General features: G+C 31.5%; 3 protein-coding genes across 3 annotated transcripts in view; 2 read left to right on the top strand and 1 right to left on the bottom strand.

Moving 5' to 3' along the window:
* Window positions 1–4,362, top strand: LOC129220728 (piggyBac transposable element-derived protein 4-like). Its single transcript, XM_054855158.1, has 4 exons — window positions 1–1,149; window positions 1,211–1,643; window positions 2,043–2,111; window positions 4,346–4,362. Exons 1-4 carry the CDS (start codon window positions 1–3, stop codon window positions 4,360–4,362), a joined length of 1,668 nt encoding a protein of 555 aa, XP_054711133.1.
* Window positions 4,363–4,644: 282 nt separating this feature from the next.
* Window positions 4,645–6,718, bottom strand: LOC129220727 (uncharacterized). The gene is made up of 2 exons (XM_054855157.1): window positions 5,859–6,718; window positions 4,645–4,690 (listed from the first exon to the last, which is right to left on the bottom strand). The coding sequence occupies exons 1-2, from the start codon at window positions 6,716–6,718 to the stop codon at window positions 4,645–4,647; spliced, it is 906 nt and encodes a 301-aa protein (XP_054711132.1).
* A 2,544-nt stretch (window positions 6,719–9,262) lies between these two features.
* LOC129220726 (dynein axonemal heavy chain 3-like) overlaps window positions 9,263–25,239 on the top strand; it is a 157,256-nt gene continuing 141,279 nt past the window's right edge. Inside the window, exons 1-12 of the mRNA XM_054855156.1 lie at window positions 9,263–9,321; window positions 10,222–10,315; window positions 10,412–10,502; window positions 12,212–12,402; window positions 13,410–13,496; window positions 15,245–15,389; window positions 16,053–16,264; window positions 17,272–17,363; window positions 17,462–17,576; window positions 19,823–19,993; window positions 20,085–20,214; window positions 23,538–23,670. Of these exons, the coding sequence (XP_054711131.1) occupies window positions 9,263–9,321; window positions 10,222–10,315; window positions 10,412–10,502; window positions 12,212–12,402; window positions 13,410–13,496; window positions 15,245–15,389; window positions 16,053–16,264; window positions 17,272–17,363; window positions 17,462–17,576; window positions 19,823–19,993; window positions 20,085–20,214; window positions 23,538–23,670 (1,520 nt within the window). The remainder of the gene's footprint in view (window positions 9,322–10,221; window positions 10,316–10,411; window positions 10,503–12,211; window positions 12,403–13,409; window positions 13,497–15,244; window positions 15,390–16,052; window positions 16,265–17,271; window positions 17,364–17,461; window positions 17,577–19,822; window positions 19,994–20,084; window positions 20,215–23,537; window positions 23,671–25,239) is intronic.

Raw genomic sequence — 25,239 nt, 5'->3', positions numbered from 1 at the left:
ATGGCTAAGATGGGAGAAGGGGTTCTTCAGGGTGTATTTTGTGGGATTTTTAAGGCATGTGCAAGAGATGTAGTTAGTTCAATTTTGTTAGCCATGGCTAAAAGACCGAGATATTTAACGGAGAGTGAAATTAGTAAAATTATGAATGAAAGTGATTCTGAAACTAGCAAAGATAGTGACTGTGATATAGGAAATTATAGTGGTTCAGAAGGTTCATCTTCCTCAGAAACTGAAGGATATGATTATGATGAAGAGGTTGCAGGCGATGCTTGCTCTGAGCCTGCCACTAATTGGTCTTCAGAGATAAAACAAATTCCGGAAATTGACTTTTCGGTGAGAACTGGACCAAATTTTACCACTGCGCAGCCAGTGACTGAACTGGATTGTTTTAACCTTTTCTTTGATGAGAGACTTTTAGATATCATCGTCAATGAAACAAATGCTTTTGCTCAGAAAATAATCGAGAAAAAGCAAAGTGAATCTGAACCCTCAACTAGCTGTCTTATCAAGCCTTTTCAGAACATAACAGTGGATGAACTTATGATATTTCTCTCATTAGTAATTCTAATGAGTATCATCCGAAAACCTAACTTAAAAATGTATTTTTCTACAAATACAATGCTTTTAACACCATTTTTTAGCATGGCTATGGCAAGAAACAGATTCCTAGACATTTTGAGATTCCTGCATTTTAATTCCGATGCCGAAGCGAAAAAACTGGAGAAAATCAAGCCAGTACTAACTGCACTAATAGAAAATTTCAAGTCCATACTTACGCCTGAAAGAAACATATGCATTGATGAAACTCTGTTTGGTTGGAAAGGACGTTTAAGTTTTCGTCAGTATATACCATCTAAAAGAGCGAGATATGGAATAAAAATATATAAATTGTGTGAATCGCAGACAGGATACATATGGAACTGTTGTGTTTACACTGGAAAGGATACTGGGATCATTCAAACTGCAGGTCTCTACGGTGAGAGAGTTGTGAAAACACTTTTATCAGATCTGTTGGGAAAAGGATACAACTTATATTTAGACAGATTTTTTGTGTCCCCAAACCTTGCTTCATATCTGCATGAAAACAACACAAACATGTGTGGGACAGTCATGCGAAACAGAAAAGGAATGCCGAAAATCATTCCTGATGTAAAAAAAAAATGAAACTGTTGTGATGCAGAAAAATTGTGTGAACTTATTTGCATTTAAGGACAAAAAGAAAACTGTTTTAATGCTGTCAACTGCTCATGACAATGTTATTGTGTCAGTCGGCAAGAAAGACAGAAAGACTGGAGAGGACATTTCAAAGCCATTGTGTGTTGTTGAATACAATCAAAACATGGGAGGCGTTGACTGCGGTGATTCAGTCATTCACCATTATCCTGCTTTCAGAAAAACAGTTAAATGGTATAAAAAACTGTTTTTTGGATTTTTAGATGTGGCACTTCTAAACGCAAACATTATATATTCGAAAGTAAAAGGGGAAAAACTATCAGCTTTGGAATTCAGAACTAGAATTGTTCATCAAATAACTGATAAGTTTAGCAAACCGAAGACTCATAAGATAGCTCCAAAATCACCGGACACTCAACCTTTCCGATTATCCGGTAGACATTTTCCGAAAATTTACATTGATGGAAAAGGTAACAAAGCTAGAAGACGATGCGTCGTTTGCGCAAAAAACAAAAAGTCAAGGCAAACTTCGTACTATGAGTGCAAAATATGCAACGTAGGACTGTGTGTCGATCCTTGTTTTGAACTATACCACACGCAGCAGAATTTTTAAAATTAAGTTCATAAAGACTAGTAAAGCACAGGTTTTTTTCATTCTGATTTCAATGGCATTTGTTCATATGTTTATTTGCGTATCGTATCCTTTATTTTTGTGTGCATACAGAAGGTTAGTGTTTTGCATATTTATTTCTTTTATTTTAGTGTTATACCTTTGGTGTTAATAAATATTAAGTAGTTATACATTATTTACATATCCTATAAATTTGGAGTATTTATATTGAAATTCTGATTTTATATGATTTTTTTAGGAAAATTAGGCTTAACAGCTCAAAGTGCGTGGGCCCGTGGCGACGTTCCATTGCGGAGCGTTCGGTCCCGTGAGTGCGTTTTGTTTTCCGCGCGCTGGTCCTCAAGGGGTTAACAGTTAAACGGTTTCAGGAGAAGTAAAATGTTCATTGAAGGCTATACTTAAGCAAATATTTTTAATCATATTTTTTGGGAAGTTATTATTAAGAAGTTTATTTTTGAGAGAGTAGAAACTATATATATATATATATATATATATATATATATATATATATATATGTACAGGGGCGGCAATTCAGCATTTCATTTGGGGGGTCGAGTTTCTTAAATATGAATTACCACAGTATGGAACCAAAACACATATTGACTAACAGCAAGTAATCATGATATGGGTTTAGAATTAATAAAGATAAGTGTTCAAAAAAATTTAAATTTTTATGACAAAATTCGTAGTTTGATTTAGAATATGTTATCATACCAAGTGTTTTGGTACTACAGTTTTCACCTTGTAATAAAGTTTTGATGCTTGATTTTTAAAATACGGAAGAACAGGAAATCTTGTTACTAATCCAGCAATGCACTTGCCCAGTATCATGCTCTTTTTCCAGCTAAGTTTTTTTTTCCCCCATTGTGCTTTGAAAATAATTCTCTAAACTCCTGAAACACGAAAATTATTATTTCTCTACAAGCTGAACTGATTGGAATATTTGAAAAATAATTAAAGTAACAAAGTTACGTATATGAAAACACACCTTTCACATCTTGCTCTTCAAAATCATCAGGTAACTTTAAAAATTGTGATGATCTTCATTTTTCATCATTGAATAGTTAGGCTAGTCTATAAACAATTCTTCTCGCCTCATGCTATAAATTTTACTCATAATTGAAACTATTTTTTGTTTTCAATCCAGCTAATATAGAGGAAAATATTTATCATCAAATCTTGTGTTAATTTCATTAGAAACTGAATCTATTATTTTATACAATATGTTAAATCAAGGTTTGATTTTACATCATCATGTGCATTTTAGTCACTTCTTCTAAATTCATTTGAATATTCTTTGCACCTTTTTAAAATTTTCTGGAGAAATATTTTTTTTTTTTTTTTTTTGAAAAGGTTCACGCTTTTTTGAAATATACATCCACCTGAAATTTATTAATAACCTCAATTGTAGCTTAAACTGAAACTTAAACAGTCCAAAAATTAAGGTTATGATCGGAAATGTTTCGATAGAGTAAGGCATTGTTCCAAAACTCTCCACAATACAAACAAACGAATAAAAATTCATATGAAGGCATGTTAAAGGACATTAGCTTCTTCATTATTGAAAGAATTTTTTTTCCAAAATCTCTGCTTTGAAATTATCGAGAACAGTTTTTACGGTTTAAAAGACCATCTCGTGTTGCCTCTTAAAGGCCCTATTGTGTTACCCTGAGATTGCATTGTTAAAGAACCCACAGAAAAGATATTTGTTGATGGTGAGATATTTTTTTCAAAAATAGTATGTATTTTTTAAGGCGTATCTATGGAAGTATACTATGCATTGAGCAGTTGAAATGTGTTTCTAGAAGAAGAAAGTGATGAACACTCATTTAATAGACACACTTAAAATGTGAGCGTAACAATGAATGTAAAATACCAAGGCATTTAGTGAAAATCATGCGGCCACACCACTGCACGGACCTCTCATCCGTCGCTACACAGAGCACACAAGAGTGAAATATTTAGCCGATATGAGGTTTACGTCTTTAGTTAAAATTAACCATGATTCTTCATCAGTTTTTTCTCTTCTGAAAAGGCTGGTAAAAGCTTGATGAATTTCTAGTTATTTAAATAAGAAATGGAAAACACTTGCTCATGTCTGAAAATATGTCGAGTTTCTTCAACCATTACGGAGAAACAGCAAGATTCTTTTTTCCTGAATATTGGTTTGCGATTTATGTAAATTGAATTTGCTCGTTTTTTATCATTCCTCTCAAAAAATTTGGGGGTGCGACCGCCCCCTCTCGACCCCCCTATTTGCCGCCCCTGTATATATATATATATATATATATTATGGCTGGAAGCAAGTTGTCGAAATACGAGCAATCTTGTCTGACATACTCTTACAACTATAATCTTAGATCATTAATACTTGCTAAAAGATAATTTTGAAATTAATTTCATTAAGATGAAAATTCAATTTATATTAACATTTAACATACATCCAATAATGTTACTAAGCTGGCCCAAATTTCTACTCAGCACTCAAATGTAAGCTTCTTTTCTTACATCTGCAATCTTATGTAAATTTTATTCATTTAGGTGTTTCAGATCAGTAAATTTGAAAGAGCTGACTGTACAAATGTGTGGTACACTTATAAGCATGTTTAAATTTTTGTGCTGCAATTGAAAGTACTACTGTAACTTGATTACAAAATATTTATAGGTATCTGAAAACTTTTAGAAAATTCGATTACATATTAAATGGAACTCTAGAAAAGGATGTCAATCGGTTTTTAAACTCTTCTGAAGAAATTGATGTTCAGATTTTTCCTGAGGTAAATGTATTTCATTTAGATATGTTTAGTTTTGTATTACATTACTTTTTGATTGTTTTCACTTCAGGAATCATATTCTATTATTAGAATAAGGGCAACCTCATCAGCACTTAAACATAATTTCAGTTTCAAAAATTCATAACACATTTGGTGCATACTAACAAATAACTAAGATTAAGAATTTAATAAACCTGGACTGAGTCACAAATTTAGAATCAAGTGGGAAACGTGAAGATCCTTTTAAAAGCCTTTTCTATTAAAAATCAATTACAAGTACTTTATTTATTAACAAATAGAAACTGGTAACAGATGAACATTTTAAATCATTGCGTTTTCTTTCCTTGTCGGTCAACAATGAATTCAGTTACCGATTGCATGAATAAAGGCTTAATTGTACTTAAAATCTACTTTAAAAAAAGTTATAATTCAAATTTTATATAACATGGAAGTTCCAAAAGTTTTCTATCAGACGCAGAAAAACTACTTTTTATTAATTTTTTAAATATGTTTTGTTATGCAAAAATCACGAAAAACCTTTTAGAGGTTTCTAATTAATATCTCTATTAATGAATGTCGTCCAAAGACACAACCTAGTTAAAAACACTCTCAATCAATTTTCCTTTCAAAAAAAAAAAATTTTTTTTCCAAATTTTGTTTAGGCACTAGAGTACTACAGGCCAATTGCAGTAGAACCTGTTTGACAGTTGGGTTGAAGGGAAGGCGAAGGATCAAATCAAATCAGTAGTATTTGGGCAATAGCTTTTAAGCTGTATTCTCCCAATTTAGCACTTGTTCTTTTATGATTAAGGTGAAAAAACAATGTAAATAAAGCACAAATATTCGAGAAAATGCAGCATATAGCTATTTCAAGGCTACAATGGAGCCTCTTCATCAGTGCAAAAAGCTCACCAACACAACCAGAAGTTGCGAGAGAACTGACAAAAAACCAGGTGGACACCGGTATTTATACCAAAGAGAGCCAACCAATAAGAATACAGGAACATGACAACAAACAACCAATCAGCGAACAGCAAGTACGCTCCGGGCTCAAAGCAAGGCAAGAGACAACCAATCAGAAGCCAGGAGACAAAAAGAGTGCGAGACACCAAAGAAACAGGAAAGGCAATTATAGAAATTGCTTCCAAATATCATGAAAAAATGGAGTGCTGGAAAAATCATTGACAAGAGAATGAGAATTTTTCCAAATATGGTAAGCTTCCCAGAAATCGAGGTCATAAACTGAAGAACATTTACAAATAATCTTTGCAGATGAAAAATCAAAACAGTGACCAGAAGTCCAGCAATGCTGAGCGATGGAAGAACGAGCAAGTTCTTTATGCTTAACATAGTTTTCGTGCTCTTTCAGACGGTGCTTGAGAGCACGTTTAGTCTGTCCAACGTAGCCAAGTCCACACTTGCAGGAGATGCTATAAATGCCCCAGTTGCTATGGCAATCAATGGGGTCCTTTAAGTTTGTAAATTTTATCTTATTAACTGGAGAAAAAGCTGTATCGAAACCAAATTTCTTCAAAATCTTTGCAACTTGATGACTAACTTTTGGATAATAAGGCAAAACAATAGTATACGAAGCACTAGAAGCAGAAACCTTTTCAGAATGAGAGGGCTTAATTAACTTATTATAAATTGAATCAATGATGCTAGGAGAATAACCACGATCGAAAGCCACTGCTTTAAGATAAGAAAGCTCAGCATTTAAAGAATTGGAGGAAGAACAGATGTTCAAAGCACGGAACACAAAAGCCTTGAATGAGGCCAACTTTTGGTTTGGAGGATGAGAAGAACATTTGTGAGGAGGTAGTGTAACAGCAAAAGGCTTACGAAACACCGAAGTCATAAATTCATCATTACTTTTAGTAATAAAGACGTCCAAAAATGAAAGAGAACTATCAGTTTCCATTTCAATAGTGAATTGGATGCAAGGATCGATAGAATTTAAAGTAAAAAGTAAAAATTCATTATCAACATGGTTTTGGTCAAGCAAAACAAAGCAATCGTCAACGTACCGAACATAGAACGGAAACGTTATGGTTTCAAAAAGTTTAGTCTCAAAATAGTGCATATAAATGTCACTTAAAATAGGACTCAAAGGATTACCCATTGCTAAACCTTCAGACATTCGAAAGTTAGTACCATTGAAACCAAAAGTATTCTATTCAAGACAAACACGAGTAAGTGAAAAGAGTTCCTCAATCTCAAAACTAGAAAAATGATGCTCTTGGAGTCTCAATTTAAGACAATCCAATGCCCCAATAACCGGTACATTAGTGAAAAGTGATTTCACGTCAAAAGAAGCCATCGTTAAACCATGAGGCTTAAAATAACGTAACTTCTGAACAAAATGAACAGAATTTCTGACAGTAAAAGAGTTGCTAACCAGAAGAGAAGATAGAAACTAAATACTTAGCAAGTTTATATGAAGCAGTACCAATGTTTGAAACAATAGGCCTAAGCGGAATGTCGGGTTTATGTACCTTTGGTAGAGCATAAAATCTGGCACAATGTGCAACAGAAGGAGTTAAAGACCTTTTTGAAGACTCACTGATGATAGGAGAAGATTTCACAACATTTTTAATAAGATTAACCTCTCTAATACTAGGGTCTTTGTGAAGTGTCACATAAAGACCAACCGCAATGAGCTCATTACATTTATCTAAATATGAACTTTTGTCAAGAATAACAATTTGGCCACCTTTATCAGCCTTAGTAACAACTAGATCAGGATCAGAACACAAAACTTTGATGGAAGAATTAGCATGCTTGCTAAAAGTATTTGAAGTCCATTTGGAATTGAAATCCACAGTAATGGCAATGATATGCCTAATAGAGTCCTTTTGAGAAGCAGTGAGAGCACTAAATCTAAAGGCTTTCTCAATTGGAGCAACCAACTTAGGAAAAGAAGGTTTTGAACCAGAAGCAAAATTGCTATTAAGTTTGAGAGCATTAAGCTGATCTGAAGTCAAGTGTTTGGAAGAAAGATTAAGAACAGCATTCTGATTCACCTGAGGGAAAACATCAGAAGCATTATCAGCATAATTTGCGAAAAGAGATTCAAACTTCTTACGATGAATAGACCTATGCTTAGAAGTAGACTGAAGAATCCTGTTCCAACTTTTACTGTCAATCAAATCAAAATTAGAGATGGAATTAGAAAGCTTGAGATGCAAATTAAACAACTCATTTTCAATAATAGAAATTTTCCTACGAGTTTCCTGAATAAGAGCTCTTAACAGAGCTAACTTGGAGAGGAAAAGCACTTTGCTAATTTTAGGAGATGAAGAAAGATTACATTTCAAAGAAATAAATTGGGAATAATTCTCTTTCGTTTACAACAACAAAGAAAGGACAAATGATCCAAAAACCTATACTTCTTCAGTCTAAGACTACAAAACCTATTCACATCAGACATAATAAATGCAAAAAAATATAATCAAAGGCCCGTTTAAGCCGAAGTTAAATGAAAAATTATCATATAAGTTTTGTGCTACAATATGATTAAGGTGAAAAAACAACGTAAATAAAGCACAAATATTCGAGAAAATGCAGCATATAGCTATTTCAAGGCTACAATGGAGCCTCTTCATCAGGCTTCTCTTGTCAATGATTTTTCCAGCACTCCATTTTTTCATGATATTTGGAAGCAATTTCTATAATTGCCTTTCCTGTTTCTTTGGTGTCTCGCACTCTTTTTGTCTCCTGGCTTCTGATTGGTTGTCTCTTGCCTTGCTTTGAGCCCGGAGCCTACATGCTGTTCGCTGATTGGTTGTTTGTTGTCATGTTCCTGTATTCTTATTGGTTGGCTCTCTTTGGTATAAGTACCGGTGTCCACCTGGTTTTTTGTCAGTTCTCTCGCAACTTCTGCAAAGATTATTTGTAAATGTTCTTCGGTTTATCACCTCGATTTCTGGGAAGCTTACCATATTTGGAAAAATTCTCATTCTCTTGTCAATGATTTTTCCAGCACTCCATTTTTTCATGATATTTGGAAGCAATTTCTATAATTGCCTTTCCTGTTTCTTTGGTGTCTCGCACTCTTTTTGTCTCCTGGCTTCTGATTGGTTGTCTCTTGCCTTGCTTTGAGCCCGGAGCGTACTTGCTGTTGGCTGATTGGTTGTTTGTTGTCATGTTCCTGTATTCTTATTGGTTGGCTCTCTTTGGTATAAATACCGGTGTCCACCTGGTTTTTTGTCAGTTCTCTCGCAACTTCTGGTTGTGTTGGTGAGCTTTTTGCACTGATGAAGAGGCTCCATTGTAGCCTTGAAATAGCTATATGCTGCATTTTCTCGAATATTTGTGCTTTATTTACGTTGTTTTTTCACCTTAATCATATTGTAGCACAAAGCTTATATGATAATTTTTCATTTAACTTGTTCTTTTAGTTTTTGCTTTGTGTTTATCTCCAGTTAGTTGTGAAATTTTTCATTGTAAGAAATATGTTTTTTTTTTTTGATTGATAGTGTTGAATTATTTATGTCTCATAAACATATACGTTGATTTCAAGTACATTATGTTCTTAAGACTGTATCAGTTATTTTTGCTTTAGAAAATTGAAGAAGTAAGATCTCACAAATGCAAAGTACATGCTGAAAAAAGCAACATTAATTTGGGCATTGTGAATTTAAACTGTGATGCATTAAAGCAACAACTCTGTGAACAAATAGATATGATTTCTCAACAATTAATAGATTTTCAAGTTGAAGCCAATGCCGAACATACTCATTCGTAAGTGAGCAAACTCTTGTGTCTTTCTCTTTGAAAAATTCTGTTTAAAGCTTTAATTTGACTGTTTAAAGCTTATTTTTCCTGTTTAAAGCTTATTAAAGTGAAAACAGTGGCATATCCAGAAGAGGGGAAGGAGGATTTGGGGATCGATCTATCCCTCTCGGAATCTCTGAAGTTTCCCCCCTTTTTTTTTTTTTGACCATATCATAGGACTAAAACTGACTATATCCCCTTCCAAAATTTAACCATATCCTCCTCTAAAATGTTTTTCTGGGTATGCCACTCCATGAAGGGTTTTCATCAGAACAGGCGGGATATTGAAGGATTTTTTTCTAATATTTGCGTTTTTGTCTTTTATTAGAAATTGTCTTTTATTAGAAATCGTGAAGCTCATTTTCAGTATACATACTCAATTGTGACTATTTCAAATTTCAAATGAATGTTTCCACAACTAAGTTATTAAAATATTTGTTGATCCAGTTTCATTTTCAAATCATTAAAAATGTATTTAAAATGACATCATGTAAATCAACTATTCAATGAACCTGCAAAATTTCTTCAGCAAATTTTCTTAGTAAAAATTGCTTCAAGTAAATGTCTGCAGACCTGAGTTAATAAACTGTATTGCTTTATAATTTGAGCAAAACTGGCCTTGTTGCTAGTGTCACAAAACAACTTTTGTTTGAATTTGCTAATGCACCAAACGCATTTATGAATTACTTCCTTTCCAATGGAATTTGCTTTTGTTAAATGAAAGTACAATTTTGTCATGTTTCGTTCTTGTTTTTATAATATTTTAGAATTTGCATAATTCGTTTTGTGCTGTTGAAATTGGAACTCACTTTATTTTATGCTTTTTGATTTATCAGTGGTGAATTGTTCTATGCTTCTGCTTTGTAGGATCTGTGAAGAATTTCACCAAATGCAAGTACAATTAATTACTCCCGTTACAAACACTGAAGAACTTGTCCAGATGACCGATATTTTAAAAGAAGTAATTGCTGTTAATGTTGTTCTAAAATTTTGGACCATTTTTGTCATTGAAAGTATGAATTTTTTTTTTTTTTTTAAATTCTTTTTTGACATTTAGGCTACAGACAGAAAAATAATTACACTCGTCAAGGAAATTAAGAAAGCTGTCAAAAGAATAATTTTCTTGTTGAATAATGCTGTTCTTCCTGGTAAGCAAATGTTTTTGTAATGAATAAAAGCTGCATTTAATAGTATCAGTTAAGATGCTCCAAAAATGCATAATCTTTTCAATAATTTCGAAAATAGTATGGTTGAGTCTCGACTTAGGCAAGGTATGCATTCCAAGAGCCTTCGCGTAAGTTGAAATTTCGCGTTGTGGAAAAGGGTATGTGTAAAAACTTTTATAAACATATCCATATGATTAAAGACACTAAACACCACCTCAAACTGTTAAAACCATTTCTTAACTATATATTACAGTTTCTTACATAAAAATTTGAATTTTTATTTATCGTATTTAAAAAAAAGTGTTATTTAACATAAAAAACTGCTGAGAGGCACAAAATCAATGGGAAAGAAAGATGTAAAATGAACCACTACGGTACGTACATTATGTAATAAGAAAAACAAATGCACTATAGTTGTACCAAAGACCATATAGTGTACAGTAGATCCAGTAATGATATTTGTAACTTAAAAAAGCGCAGATGGTGATGATTTATGCTGCATAATCAAACCGTTATTCTAATATAATTTTAAATACACAATACAGTTGCTTCACTGGTTCTTTTATAACGTTTCCATCTATGGCAACACCCTTCTTCCTGATTTCTTAAATTCACAATGCAAGAGCAGCTTCCATTTTCCTAATTTTTGCATTTTGCTTAGAAAATACTCTGTGAACTTTTACGGATTTCCTTTTCTTGCTTTTTAATTGTAGATATGGAAAATTCACTCATACCTAATTGTCATGCTACCTTCGACGCATTTTACAGTTGTTAAAGCTCATAATCTTTAGCTTTTCTTTAATTGTCAGAAACTTTCTCTTTTTCCTTCTATTTTCACAAATTTTAAATGAAACAGCGCTCTTAGGTGTCATTACATTTCCTCAACTTTCCCATATAGAATGAAAAAAATAAATGGAAAATGAGGAGTAGTTATTTGTATAAGCGATGTTCAGACTAGTATGGTGTGGGAACTTCCGCTCTCAGTGATGCCAAAGGGATGAAGGTCCATTCACGAAAAAAAAATTAGTAGCTAATAACAAACCCGATACTTACACATTGCGATTCTCATTTGAAAATTTTCGTGTTGCGGGTGAAGAATTCGTGTCTGGAACAAAATTCTTTATCAGGGAAAAAATCATGTTATAGCCATTTCATGTAAGTCGGATCCCGCTGTAGCAGGAGTGGACTGTAATGAAAAAAATTTGTTATATACAGTACTGTGTATTTTTAATATATTTTGAAAAATTTTACTTTAAAATATGAATTTGTGCATATTTATTGGAGCCAAATATGTGCAATAAGATTCATACATAATAATTTACAATCCATTTTTTTCTTATGACATGCTTTGAATGTGAAGATTTTTATTAAACACACATGAAAAACTGAATTCATCGTATTGTAGATATTCTTTATTGAAAGAATAGTCTCTTACTTATAATTAAACTGATTAAAACAGACAAATGTTCAAAAACACGTATTGGAAAAGAAGTTGTTTTGCTATGCATTTTTATTTAGGTAAAAAAAGTTTCAAGTTTATTGCTTATGCTAACTCAATTATTGTAAGGAATTTATCAGAAAATATTTGTATTTTACTTCTGTTAAATGTACCAAAAAAAAAAAAAAAATCTCTGCATATTTTCTCTTACATTTTTATTAAGAATTCATGTTTGTTTTCCTTTTCTTTGCAGAAAAAGATTTGATGTGTCATAGTACTATGCTGAGATGGCCAAAGAAAATGCGAAAATTATTTAAAACCACATCAATTGAATTACGTAAGAAAAGGGAAGAAGCCGAAAATAAATTAGTTGACAGACTTCATATGCTCAATAATAATATGGATTTCTGTGCACGTAAAGTTAAAAACCTACCTTTAATTCAGGTATTGTAACAAGTTACATAGCTGATTTTTCTTTTAAATTTTATTATTTTTATTATGATAATTAGCAAAGGCTTCTGGATGGATTGCATTACTTTTTATCTAGAAACACTTTTTTCTCTTAATCTGTGACCCGTTGCCAAGTTTTGTAAAGAAAAGCCTTGTCACAAATGTTCCAAAGCTTTGTCATAATGATTATTTCCCCTATTCCAAAATATGTTGAGGTGACTCTATTTTGATTCCAGAATATTAACTATGGAAAATGTCATTGATGTAACAAATTTAGATAAACTGCTATAGCGCTGAGTGCAACATAGACATTTTCCACATGTATGGCTGAGAGATAATTTTTTAAACTGATAAAATAGTTTTGAAAACTACTTAAAATGTTTCTATGCTTAAAGAAGTCTTAACTATTTTTCAAAAGCAAAAATTGAGAGTAAATACTTTCTGTCAAAAACTAATGAGTTTCTTATTTTTTATTTAATTGTTCTCTTGTTTTTTAAGTATTTTTTTAGATTGTAATAATTTTTTAAACCACTGAATGATTAAAAAAATATATATATCATTGATTTTGAGTTTTATTGATTCTAGTAAATAAGAGTGTTTATTCTAGTGGATTTTTGTTTTTAAAATTTCAATTTAATGATATTTGTTTTTGTTATTTACCAAAAATTATGATTCACTAAAAATCTTTAAAAAGGAAAATAAGATTGAGACTGGGTATTCTTTAGTTTTTATCAGCTGTAATTATAAACAATAAAACTGCTTCTTTCTTTGCAATGACAATCAGCAATCCCCAAATGTCTCTGTTAGCTACCCCCCCCCCCCTCTTTTGCCCATAATTCTTAGTAACTCATAGGGAACTAACTACACACATGAGACAAAAGCAGCTGAAAGATTATAATTGAATTTTATGTCATATATAGTTGAAAGTGTACTAGTATAAATGATATAAATTGATGTTTTCATTATGATTCTTTGATCAGTGTTATATCTTTCCTGTTTAGGAAGCTACACTTGATGAATCAAGAGCAGCTGTAGAAGGACTACAATATTTACATGAATGTTTAGTTGATGCAAGAGATGAATTAGCTGTAAGTTACTTTGAGTTTAAAAAATGTATTTAGCTCTGATATTAAATGCTGAAGAATGCTGTTAAACCTGGTAGCAGAACCAGCATGATGCTGCTATGTGTGTTGCAGACTCTTGAAAAAGTCTGCAGACTGTTTCTTAGTTGGTGGTGAAAAAAAGCTAAAATTTTACAAGAAAAAATAATTCAAAATTTCAGCATGAAAAGATTTGTACAGTATTTTTTTTTTTTTTTGGATGAGATCCACAAGTAGCATGTACTTGTATTTTTACTTTCCCCTATGTCTAGTATAAAGAAGAAAGTATTGGAGTCATGAAAATTTTCCAGTTTTGGATTTTGATGGATTTGCAAGTTTTGAGGTGTGCCCATCTAATTTTGACCATTTTTGGAAAATGTCTGTCTGTGTGTGTGTTTGTATGTATGTATGTATGTGACCGATTTTTTGGGGCCCTCCTAGTCGAAAAACAGTTGTCCAAAATTAAATGAAATTTTATTCACATATATACCCCCATGTGAATTGGTGCCTTAACACAGCACTGACCCATTTAGAGGATAATAGGGTTCTAAAGATTCAAAAAGTTTTGAATGTTATCACTAAATTGAAGTTACATCGTCCTTTTTTAAATTTTAGAGGTGTATACTTTGAAATATATCATTGCAGCGCTTTATTTTTTTCTATCCAGCTTTTCAATCTCAAGATATTTGACTTGAATCTTAGTCTTGCACTAGGGTGTGGGATTGTGCGAGACCCGCGACTTTTTCTAAAATCCAACTCAATTACAAATCCCTTTGCGATCTGTCCCCATTGATCACCATTAACCGACATACATTAAGGAGATTTCAAAATTTCTCATTTTGGATTTTTTTATTTTTCACATTTATTTTAAGAAGATGGCCAAAGAATGGCTTAAGATAATTTTCAGATGCCATCTTATCAATGAACAGAAGAATCCAGGAATTAAGTCCAGGAGTGAAAGATTGAGAATAGCTTTAATCTGTTGGTTTACTGAAAGCTCAAACTCCTTCGGAAACTTTGAGTTTATCTTCTGGTTCTAGTTGTACCAAACAAAAAGTACTTTTTTACCCATTTTGTGTCAAAGCTGCACCAAAATGTTTTCTTTGACAAAATTGCCATTTTCTGACTTACTATTTTTTTTTTGAGGCATTGATACATTTTTTTGATTGTACAATTGAGAGTACTTCATTAGCACACCATTTAGTAAATGATTGATTTTAATAAAGAATCTTGCCTATGTAGCAGAAATAAAAAGATTTCATTGTAAGTTTTTTTTTTTGAAAAAAATAGTCCATATTTGTAAAATAAAAAGGTGCACATTTATTTTAGCAAACAAATGGGAGGATCTCTTTCAATGTTATGCTCTTTAAATGAGTTTTGTACTACATGATGTGCAAATACTTTGTTCAAATAAATATTGATTTCAAATGTTGAAGTAATTAAAAAAAGAGAGAAAACTAGTCCCACTTCAATTTTAAGGATCTCACTTAAAAATTTGATCATAGAGGGGATCCCTCCTTAGTTTTTTCTCTAGTGTGAACCCTGACGTGAACATAGCATATCAGGGGTGACTTTTCATATTGTGTGTGCATACATATATGTAAATATTTATATCTGTTTATGTATGAATGCTTCAAAATGTGTAAAAATTCATATCTACATATTATGTAATTCCTGTGCACATGCACCATTGTTTATCAAAACCGTTAATCTTCAAATAATTTTTTTTACCTCAGGCAATAAATGAAGAGGAACGACTTTTAGGTCATGATTTGACTGTGGAACCTTCAATACCAGTAATGTTTCATGAAAAGGAGCCTTATGAAAAGTTGTGGAATACTGCATATGATTTTTTCAGAAACTATAAAATTTGGTACTATGGTAAGGACACTTTTATGAGGTGCAATGAACTGTATTTATATAAAAAAAACTTTATTAAATATACATGATGTAGACTAAAAATTTAGTAATTTTTATAGTGGGGAAATTGTTGTACCTCTAAGCACTTCAATGAACCGGATTAAATTTAACCCAGATAAACAAGGTTCTACCGTACATGTAAATAATGTGTAATTATTAATAAGATATATTTCTTAAATTATTTCATTTCTGACTGTCATGCAATTTAATTATAACATTTTGTGTTCTATGCTGCGTTATTAGTTTTATTGCAAATTTTTCAATAATAAGTACTTACACATTTTCTTACTACAGGTTGTCTTATAAAAATGTAAAAATTATAGTTGGGACAAACCTAACCAAGAAGCATTCCAATGCTGTGATTAGTATCTGTGTAGCCTTCACAATGCTCGACACTTTGGGCTACAACAAAATTATTTTATAGGGAATTAGTATTGCTCTTTGTTATTATTTCTCTCTTGTTAAAGATATTATTAAGATCATAATTGTGGCCTAAGTTGCCTACTTCAAAAAATCTTATTTTGACTTTCAATTACTAATTTTTTACTATAAAAGTAAATTACTAATTAGTACTAGTTAGTACTAGTAATATGAGTTAGTAAATTACTAATTTACTAACAATAGGTCCATTTGCTGAACTAAATGCAGAGCACATTCGAGACCAAGTTGAAGAAATGTGGAAAGTCATGTTCAGATTGGTAAAGACCTTTGCTGGGCAACCTGATACAAGAGCTGTCGCCGAAACAATGAAAGAGAAAATTGAAGCTTTCCGAAATTATGTTCCTCTTTTATTAGCCATATGTAATCCCGGAATTAAGCCTCGACATTGGCAATATGTAAGCTACACAAGAGTTTTAATTATATATCTCTTTCAGAGCACTGGAAATATACTGTTACAGCACTATAAAAATGTCATATCATGTTGTTGTTGTTGTTATTTATGCAACTTGGGAGACCTGAACCCCATTCACATAATCAGTATGGAGTTAAGGCAGAAGGGAGTGCCTTACTCCTGCAAAAAAAGGCTCGCAATTGAACAGGAGTTCATTCTCGGCCTTGATAGATGGCAACACTGTCCTCACATTATGGAATAATTTTGAAAGGGAGACAGTAAGTCTCAATCAACTCTGCACCCATGGTAATTGCTTGCCACAGGACTAACTATTTTATCTACAGGTTCTTAATTTCCATTTTCCTGATGCAAGTTATAAATTAACTCGATTATTTAGTTACTAAAAAATAGATATGTGTGCTTGTCTTAAAGTGAGTTAGCAAGACAAAGAGATAGTTACTAATTCTGCTGGCTTTACTATTCTTTAATTCACACTCAAGAGTTCCCTTGGTTTGTCTCAAATGACTTTGCGACTCAACAGCTATTTTAAATGAATTTTTCACAGGATGCTGTCGTCTTTTATTTCAATTTCTTCTTTATTTGCATGCTAGTCACTTGAAAGTTACGCATGAAAGTAGGTAGGTACACATTAATTATTCATACAAGCAAAATAGTTACTGTATTATCTTTTTCTATTATTGTGCTACAACTAGATAAAAAGAGAAAATTTGCTGAATTAAGGTGTTTATATTTTATGGAAAAGTATTAAAATTCCCAGATGATTTTTATATTTGTGTGTTGAAATTTGCATTTGAAGCATAAATAGAACTAAATATACATAATAATAATAATAGTAATAATAAATAAAGATTTAAAAAAAAGAAGAAAATGATAAGTTTTTGTTACAAAAGCTTTGTTTTAGTAGGGTTAATAGTTTTTAACTTGGTATACAATACAACGGTTATTTCAATGGTACAAGAAATACAATATGTTTTTATTTTTAACATACAGGCGAGTAGATTCCTGCGCTTCAAAATTGCGCCTGGACCAAAAGCAACATTGGAAGACATGATACGTGTTGGATTAAACCGACATATTGAAAAGTAAATGTTTACTTCAGTTCAATTTTTTATGCAAGTTATAACTTTGCAACAAAGGTACAATTATTTTTCTTCAATAAAAAATTCTTTTCCCATTTTAGAGTTGAAGAACTTTCTGTAACAGTTTCTAAAGAATTTCAGCTGGAAAAGGCAATGGCAAAAATGAAGGATGAATGGAAAGATATTGAATTTGAATTCAAACCCTATCGTGAGACGGTAATTTACTGTTACTTCCTTAAATCTATTTTTTCAATAAATAATTAATCAATGAAAATAACTTCTCAATTTCCTTTAGTTGGTTGCCGTGTAAAGCACAGTTTAGTAGCTATTATCTTTTTAGTTTCAATGTAAAATACAAGCTCACAAAGTTAGCCAATCCTTGTTCATCACATTTACGTTTTTTGAAGCAAGAGCACTGATTTCTCTTAGATAATTCCTGGGCAAAAAGAAGTTACCATGAAAGTATTCCATAACTAACTTTAGACTGATCAGACTGATTTTCTCCATATTTATTTTTTAATTTATATTGTCTATCTGTCATTCTTATCTCCAAAAGTATATATATATATATATACATATATATATATATATATATATATATATATATATATATATATATATATATATATATATATATATATATATATATATATATTAAAATAGAATTAGTAATTTTTTTACACAAAATAAGTCAAATTCCCAAAACATGAGAATCTTAGAAAGAATTTATATTCATATCCCTTTATCAATTAAATGGATCTATGTACTTTATCATTAAGTTATTCATGAGGCATTAGTGGAATATTATGATTCACACTTAAGTATTGGTAATGCATTGGTGACAGACACATCAGTGATTGTTTCAAATTGCTAAGGCAAAAAGGGTTAAAATATTTTATCCTCAGTTAAAAATTTCTAATTCTGTCGAACTCGCATATAATGAACACAAAGGGACCGCAATATTAGCTCGTTGTAACCAAGTGTTCATAAAAAACGAGTTCATGAAAAAAATCTTTAAATTTTATCATAGTTGTCTTTTTTCTTCTTTTTAAACCCTTCAGTCGGAATTATGAAATATTGGACTAAAAATGCCGATATTTGGTACACAGTGTACTATGGTAAAGGGTATCTTATAGACAAAATTTTGAGTTTGTAGGAGAAAAATTAAAAGAGTTAATGGCACGTCCAATATTTTGGACTTATATTTTTGAAATCAATATTTCATATACGAAAACGATAAAATACCGAACCAACTTCATTATAAAATGTTCTACAAACAATTATAAAACATAATATAAGCGTTTGAAACAATTAATTAAAGATTATATATTTTTAAAAAAATCAGGCAAAAAACCTCGCTTTTCAGATGAAAATCCATGGTTGGAAAAATGAGCCACTCTCTATCTCTCAATCCTTATGTGTCAGTGTTGTGAATCCCAAAACAAAAAATTATTTAACTGATTATAATAAGTAGAATGTAAAGAGTCAACTACAAAAAAAAATCAACTAATTAAATCAATTATCAAATGATTAGCAGCTGTTTAAAGTGTATGTCCGGTATACCGGACACCAGGTCTGAAGGGGTTAATCACTGTGTTCCAAAGAAATTGGTTACTTTTCTTTGAAATGTCTGAATGTCTCTTTCTTATGTAATTGTTTTTGAAAAATATACATATGCATATACATATCTAATTTTTAAATGTTTCTTTACTCCACAAATTAAAAAAATGCTGTGTTCTCAGGACTTATGATTTATCACTAACTTTGGTTAAGTTTGGAATGTTAAAGAAAATTTACCAAAAAAAAGGCTAAGCTGATCTTTAAAGTCAATAGAAATTTTATGAATTGCAAAAATATTGCTTGCTTTAAGCGGGGTTTGCTTGTTAAAAGCGAGTTATACTACCATAGACCAACCAAGTATTTTTGATTTTTGCTCTAAATCCACGTTCTCGCTAAATCAGTGCTTGTTATAAACGAGTTCGACTGTAGGGTTTTTGTTTGCATTTTATCTTTTAATGTTGCTCTGTTAAATTATTGTGTGTACTGTTATTTCCCTCAAGATTCAGCAATGATCCACTTAGGAAAAAAATTCTGTTCTATCTTCATAGTAATGAAAAAACTGGCCATTAATGCAGAATTTGTCTATTCATAGAGCTCTGATCATAACTATTGGAATTTACTGTAAACTATATTAAGTGAAAGTAGTCAATTTGGTACATAGCTTTCCCATCATGACTATGTATTTGTAGATCATTTGTTGATCTCAACAAAATATTCCCATTTAATGATTATCTCATTAATTTAAAATGTAATATTTTAGGCTTTTAGGAGTCTTATATGAAGAATTATGACATAATTGATGTGACAGTTTACTTATAATTTAAACATCAACAAACGTTTAGAGTAATTAATTCATGTGTTATCTAAATTAAAGCTTTTTTTTTTCCATTTCTGTTAAATAGGGTGTTCCTATTCTGTCCGCTGTCGATGATATTCAGGTGTTGCTAGATGATCATATATTGAAAGTGCAAACAATGAGAGGTTCTCCTTACATAAAACCTTTTGAAGTAGAAATGAGACTTTGGGAAGAGACGTTGCTTCTAGTGCAGGACGTTTTGGATTCATGGTTAAAGGCAAGGAGTTTTATAGTGGCGCGTAACATGGAGAATATGTCTAATTTCAAGTTAAATATTTATTAATTCTTTCTTTGTTGCTAATTTTTAGTGCCAAGCAACATGGCTTTATTTGGAACCCATATTCAGCTCTGAAGATATTATGCAACAGATGCCTGTTGAAGGTAGAAAATTTAGTACTGTAGATAAAAGTTGGCGTGAAACTGCTGCTAAAGCTGTAAGTCTTTCACCAATATTACTTTTTTGGAATTTCTGATTTCATTTCTTTTTTTAAGTTTAATTATTTCTTCTCTCATTTATCTTTGGATTGCATTGGTGCAATCCAAAGGTTAAAGGTCCTAAGGTGGTTCAAAAAAACTTTTTTTCAGCTAGAGTCCAGGACATCCCCTATTTTTTTAGACTTACTAATAGTATTATGCTGTAAAAGTTTTAGCATCTTAATCAAATTTTAAGAAAGTGCCCAATGACCCCTTTCTTTAACATTAGCCATAATATAGAAAATGTCACAAATTTAGAAACATTTCCCCAGCTGTTTTGTTGTACATAATTATTTTATTGCAATGTATATGCAATGCATATTACTCGTGTATATTATAATATCTAACATCATTGTTTCAGTTCAATGTATTTTTAACCCCCTCTCCCCATCCTTATGAAGTTTGGGGAGGGGATTGAGCACCCTCTTTCAGTTAAAGTAGGAAGCTAAATTTTTTCCAGTATATTACTATCCACAAATGTAAAAATATTAAGGGGTGTCCTGTGATCTAGAATAAAATTTATTTTTTTACATGTATTTTTGAACCACCCTATTTTATGAATAAAATCATGCATCCTGTTAGAATATTAGTTTAATATGTACGAATAAACTTGTTTTTTCTGTTAGAATATTTATTTAAAATGTTTAATTATTTGAATATTTTTTATCAAATTAGATTTTATGATAAAATTAGCATCTATTTTGTACATCAGACACATCATTTATAGGAATCAGGTAGGAGCCTTCATTGCTTTGAAAATTAATGTACAGTCGGACCTCCATATATGAAGCTTCCACATATCAAAATTTTCTATAATATTGAATATCGAATATTCTATATATCTGCATGTTCATTACATAGAAAAACTTTCTATATATCGAAAAAATCTCCATATATCGAATTTTTTTAAAAGTGTAAATTGGAGATTTTCCCCCATTTTAGACATTTACCTCGTGAAAAATGAAAGTCTGGAAAAAAGAGAAGGTCAGAAAAGCTCACCACAAACCCCACAGTCAGCTGGAGTTGAAGGGTGGACCCCTGGGGTGGACAAGCACATTGTTTCTCCATTGTGAAATTACACCGAACTCCCACTCACCCCTACTCGTTTTCGAATTTTGGTTGTGACCTGTCCTATTGAAAAACCAGTTTATTGCTATACCTTTTGTCTGATGGTGATTCCTCTCTCCATGTTTATTGCTTAGTTTCAGTGAAAATTGTTCTAACTAGTGCTTTGCCAATTCGATTTGATTTTGTCTTCCCTCTCGATTACAATTTTGAAAAGAAAATGCCTTAGTGTTGTAGATAATGTGGATTTGAAGGACGTAGATTGTGGTTTTAAAAAAAAAAAGACATTTCTGTTAAATTTGGTATTTTAGCCCAATTATGGTAGTACCCAAGCACTGTATAAACCATCATAAAAAACCGATATGCTGTAATGAAATCATATGAAAACACTGATCCCAATAGAAAACATTCAAAAACATGCAGTTATGAAACAGTGGACCAGGCCATCTTGAAGTGGATTAAGGTTGTTCGAGAAATTTGCCAATATTCCACTCATCAAAGAAAAGGCGTCGGAGTATGCAAAGCACTTTGGATGTAGTGAATTTCAAGTCAGTTCTATGTAGCTTGACAAATTTAAGAAAAGGCATGCAATCAAAGAAAAGGTTGTTTCTGGAGAAAGCAGAAGTGTGGATGATGCAGTTTGTGATGACTGGAGAAACAATAAGTTGAAAAAAATCCTGAAAGATTATCAGCCCGATAACATTCTCAACGTCGATGAAATAGGGACTCTTTTACAAGTGTTTACCAAACAAAACTTTAACTTTAAAAGACTATGCTGTCGCAGTGGCAAAAGTAGCAAAGACAGAATAACTGTACTTGTAGGTGCTAACATGAGTGGCAAAGTGAAACTTTGTTTATTGATCATAGGTAAGAATCCAAGAGCGTTCAAAAATGTAATATCTTTAGAGATTGACTACCGATCCAATAATAAGTCATGGATGACTAGTAACATTTTTGAAGAGTGGATTTCGAAATTGGATAGAAAAATGTGTGATCAAAATAGAAAAATTGCTTTGCTTGTAGACAATTGCCCTGCCCATCCCAATGTGTCTTCAAAACTATCAAATGTGAATTTGCTTTTTCTACCTCCAAAGTCCATTTCAAAATTACAACCAATGGACGAGGGTGTCATAAAAATTCTGAAACTTCATTACTGAAAACGCTTTTTTCGAAGACTCATCTGGACATTAGAAAACGAAGAGTCAAATTTACATAAGGTGATTGATCTGAGGATATGCATGACAGAAATAGCCAAAGTGTAGGAAAATGACATTTTAGAATCAACAATAAGAAACTTTTTCGAAAAAGTTGGATTCAATATTTTGCCAGAAATTGAAGAGCAAGACGTTTTCCACATCCAACAATCATGGGAAACTCTGCACTCTCAAAGGCATATTACAGATGGCATTCATCTTAATAAATTCCCCGACAGTCGATGATAGTTTGATTGTTGCTGATTATCCTACAGACAAAAATACATTAAGTTCAATTACCGGCAATGAAAAGGAAATCGAAGAAATAGAAGAAATTGAATATGAATGCATAATCTGCCTTCAAAAAACGGAATGCGAGAAGCATTAGAAACAATATGTCATGGCCTGCAATTCGTGGAAAATGTTCCTGATGAAATGTTTAGTGGACTAAATAAATGTGAAATTTTTTTTGATGAACATTCTACAAAACAGACTGTTCAGCAAGATATCCGTAGTTTTTTTTAAAGTATATGATCGTTGTAACTGCTGTTAGAACTATTTTGTTTTTTGAAAGGTTTGTAATATACAATAAACCTTTCATATTGATTCATCTTTTTACTCATAATTTTCATTTAATCTGATGCTCGTATTTTTCGAAATTGGGCTTCACACGAAAATTAGCTTTAATTATAATGTTTTAGGAGATTTTTTTTATGACAAACTAAGATTGTTTCTATATATCAAATTTTCCCCGGCAATTTGATACTTTGATACATCGAGGTCCGACTGTATTTCCACATGTGTGAGGGTGGTTTTCTTTTATTTTTTGATTTATTATGAGAAAAATGTGAGTTTTTGCTTCTTCCCAAATAAAACATTATGCTGCTTTTGATAAATTTTGAGTAATTTTATTCTACTCTGATTTATATTTGATTATGATGCACCATAATTTTATTCTACTCTGATTTATATTTGATTATGATGCACCATAATTTAAATACTTATACTTACTTATTGAATACTAGGCAGCTGATCCACATGTTCTAGTTGCAACATCTCATCCAAACATGTTGCAGACTTTGCAGCAATGCAATGTACTTCTTGATGAAATTCAGAAAGGATTAAATGATTACTTGGAGAAGAAAAGATTATACTTTCCAAGGTATTTTATGTTGCAATGTTAGTTAACTAGTTTCTGCACTTTTAAAATCCTCAGTGATTCAAGTTTAAAATTAAAGTAAACGTGCTTTCTGTTAATTTATTGCTTTACTTTCTGCCAACCATATAAGTCGTTCTAAATTTGTACTCTAACTGGCGCGGCTCATTTTGAGGTCGCAGGAGGTTCTGTGGCCTCCCAAAAAATGCTCTTTTGATAAATTTTGCCAATGTTTAGACAAATCAAAAATTACTTTAAGTTATTTATATTTGGCCCGCATCTCCTTGTATTTTATCATCTGCTTGTATTTCATCATTATAAAAAAATTGAAATTGCCTTTCAGCAAATTCAGAATTTTTCTTTTCCTGAAAATTTTAGACTGGGGTGCCCATGCGTCCTAATTTTATGTCCCTAAAATAAAGTCGTTGACAACATGTTAATGATTTTCTTGGGCTCCATTTTTAATTCCTGAATAAAAATACTGTTACAAATGTGATAACCTATATTCAAGGTAATACATGTGTCAGTATTAAATCTTTATTACATTTTGCAGCCTTTGTCCCATTTGTGTGGGAGCAGAGGTTACACCTATGAAGTAAAAAAATACAATTCTGTGACCAAGTATTATTTGTTTTGCTTATTATTCAGATACTTTACTGTTATATGTACGTCATGGTGTATTTTTAATCTTGTTGGTTGTTTTTAATTTAATTTATAGTCACCATGTTTGATGAAAGTTATGTAAATTCCACTGTACTATTTTGTCTTTTTAATGGATTTTTAAACAACACAAGACTAAAATTTTAATAAAAATGAAAATGATCCTTCAATAATTAAATTATTAAAAGTAAAAGAATCTATATAATAAAAAAGCTAGCTATTAAGTAACATGAATAATCCCCTTAGAATAATTTGCCTGATTAACTTTAAATGCATCATTAACATGTAAAATAATCAGCAAAGCAAATATGAATAGGTTGAGTCATAAATAAAAATCAGAAGTTTCTTTAAAATTTGAAAAAGAAGAGCAAATAAGGTGATGATGGAGGTGTAATTTTTCAATTCTTACCAAGGTCCAAAGTAAATAAATTTCCACTCCTAGTAGGAACTTATTGTAGCAAAAAAGTACCATTAACAAATTTATTATATTCAAGTACTAAGCACAATATTGCTTCATTTCTACTTATTAAAATAATCTCAACAAAGACGCCAACAGAGTTTAATGATAGAGATTACTGAGAGAAAAAAAAAAACACTCACTTATAAAAATAAAAGTCATTCCACTCTATTAGTTTTTTTTTTTTTTGGGCCTGTATTCCATAGTGAATAATGCGTATGATTATTCACTAATAAGCTTCATTTTCCTTCTGTGCTGCTCTTTTGACTAGCATAGAAAAATGTTCTTCTAGTACCAGAGGTTACACAAAATATGTAACAAAAACCTATGACTTCTAGTTTTTAAATGCACAATGTGAGCTTCATCACCTAATTTGTGTGTTATTGTACTCATGATAATATTTTTTTAAAATAAAATTAAAGAAATAAAAAATTGTCTAGACTCTAGAGTCAATATGA

This window comes from Uloborus diversus, chromosome 4 (assembly GCF_026930045.1).
Source record: "Uloborus diversus isolate 005 chromosome 4, Udiv.v.3.1, whole genome shotgun sequence".
Classification (NCBI taxonomy): Eukaryota; Metazoa; Arthropoda; class Arachnida; order Araneae; family Uloboridae; genus Uloborus; species Uloborus diversus.
This window is presented reverse-complemented; position numbering and strand designations above follow the sequence as displayed.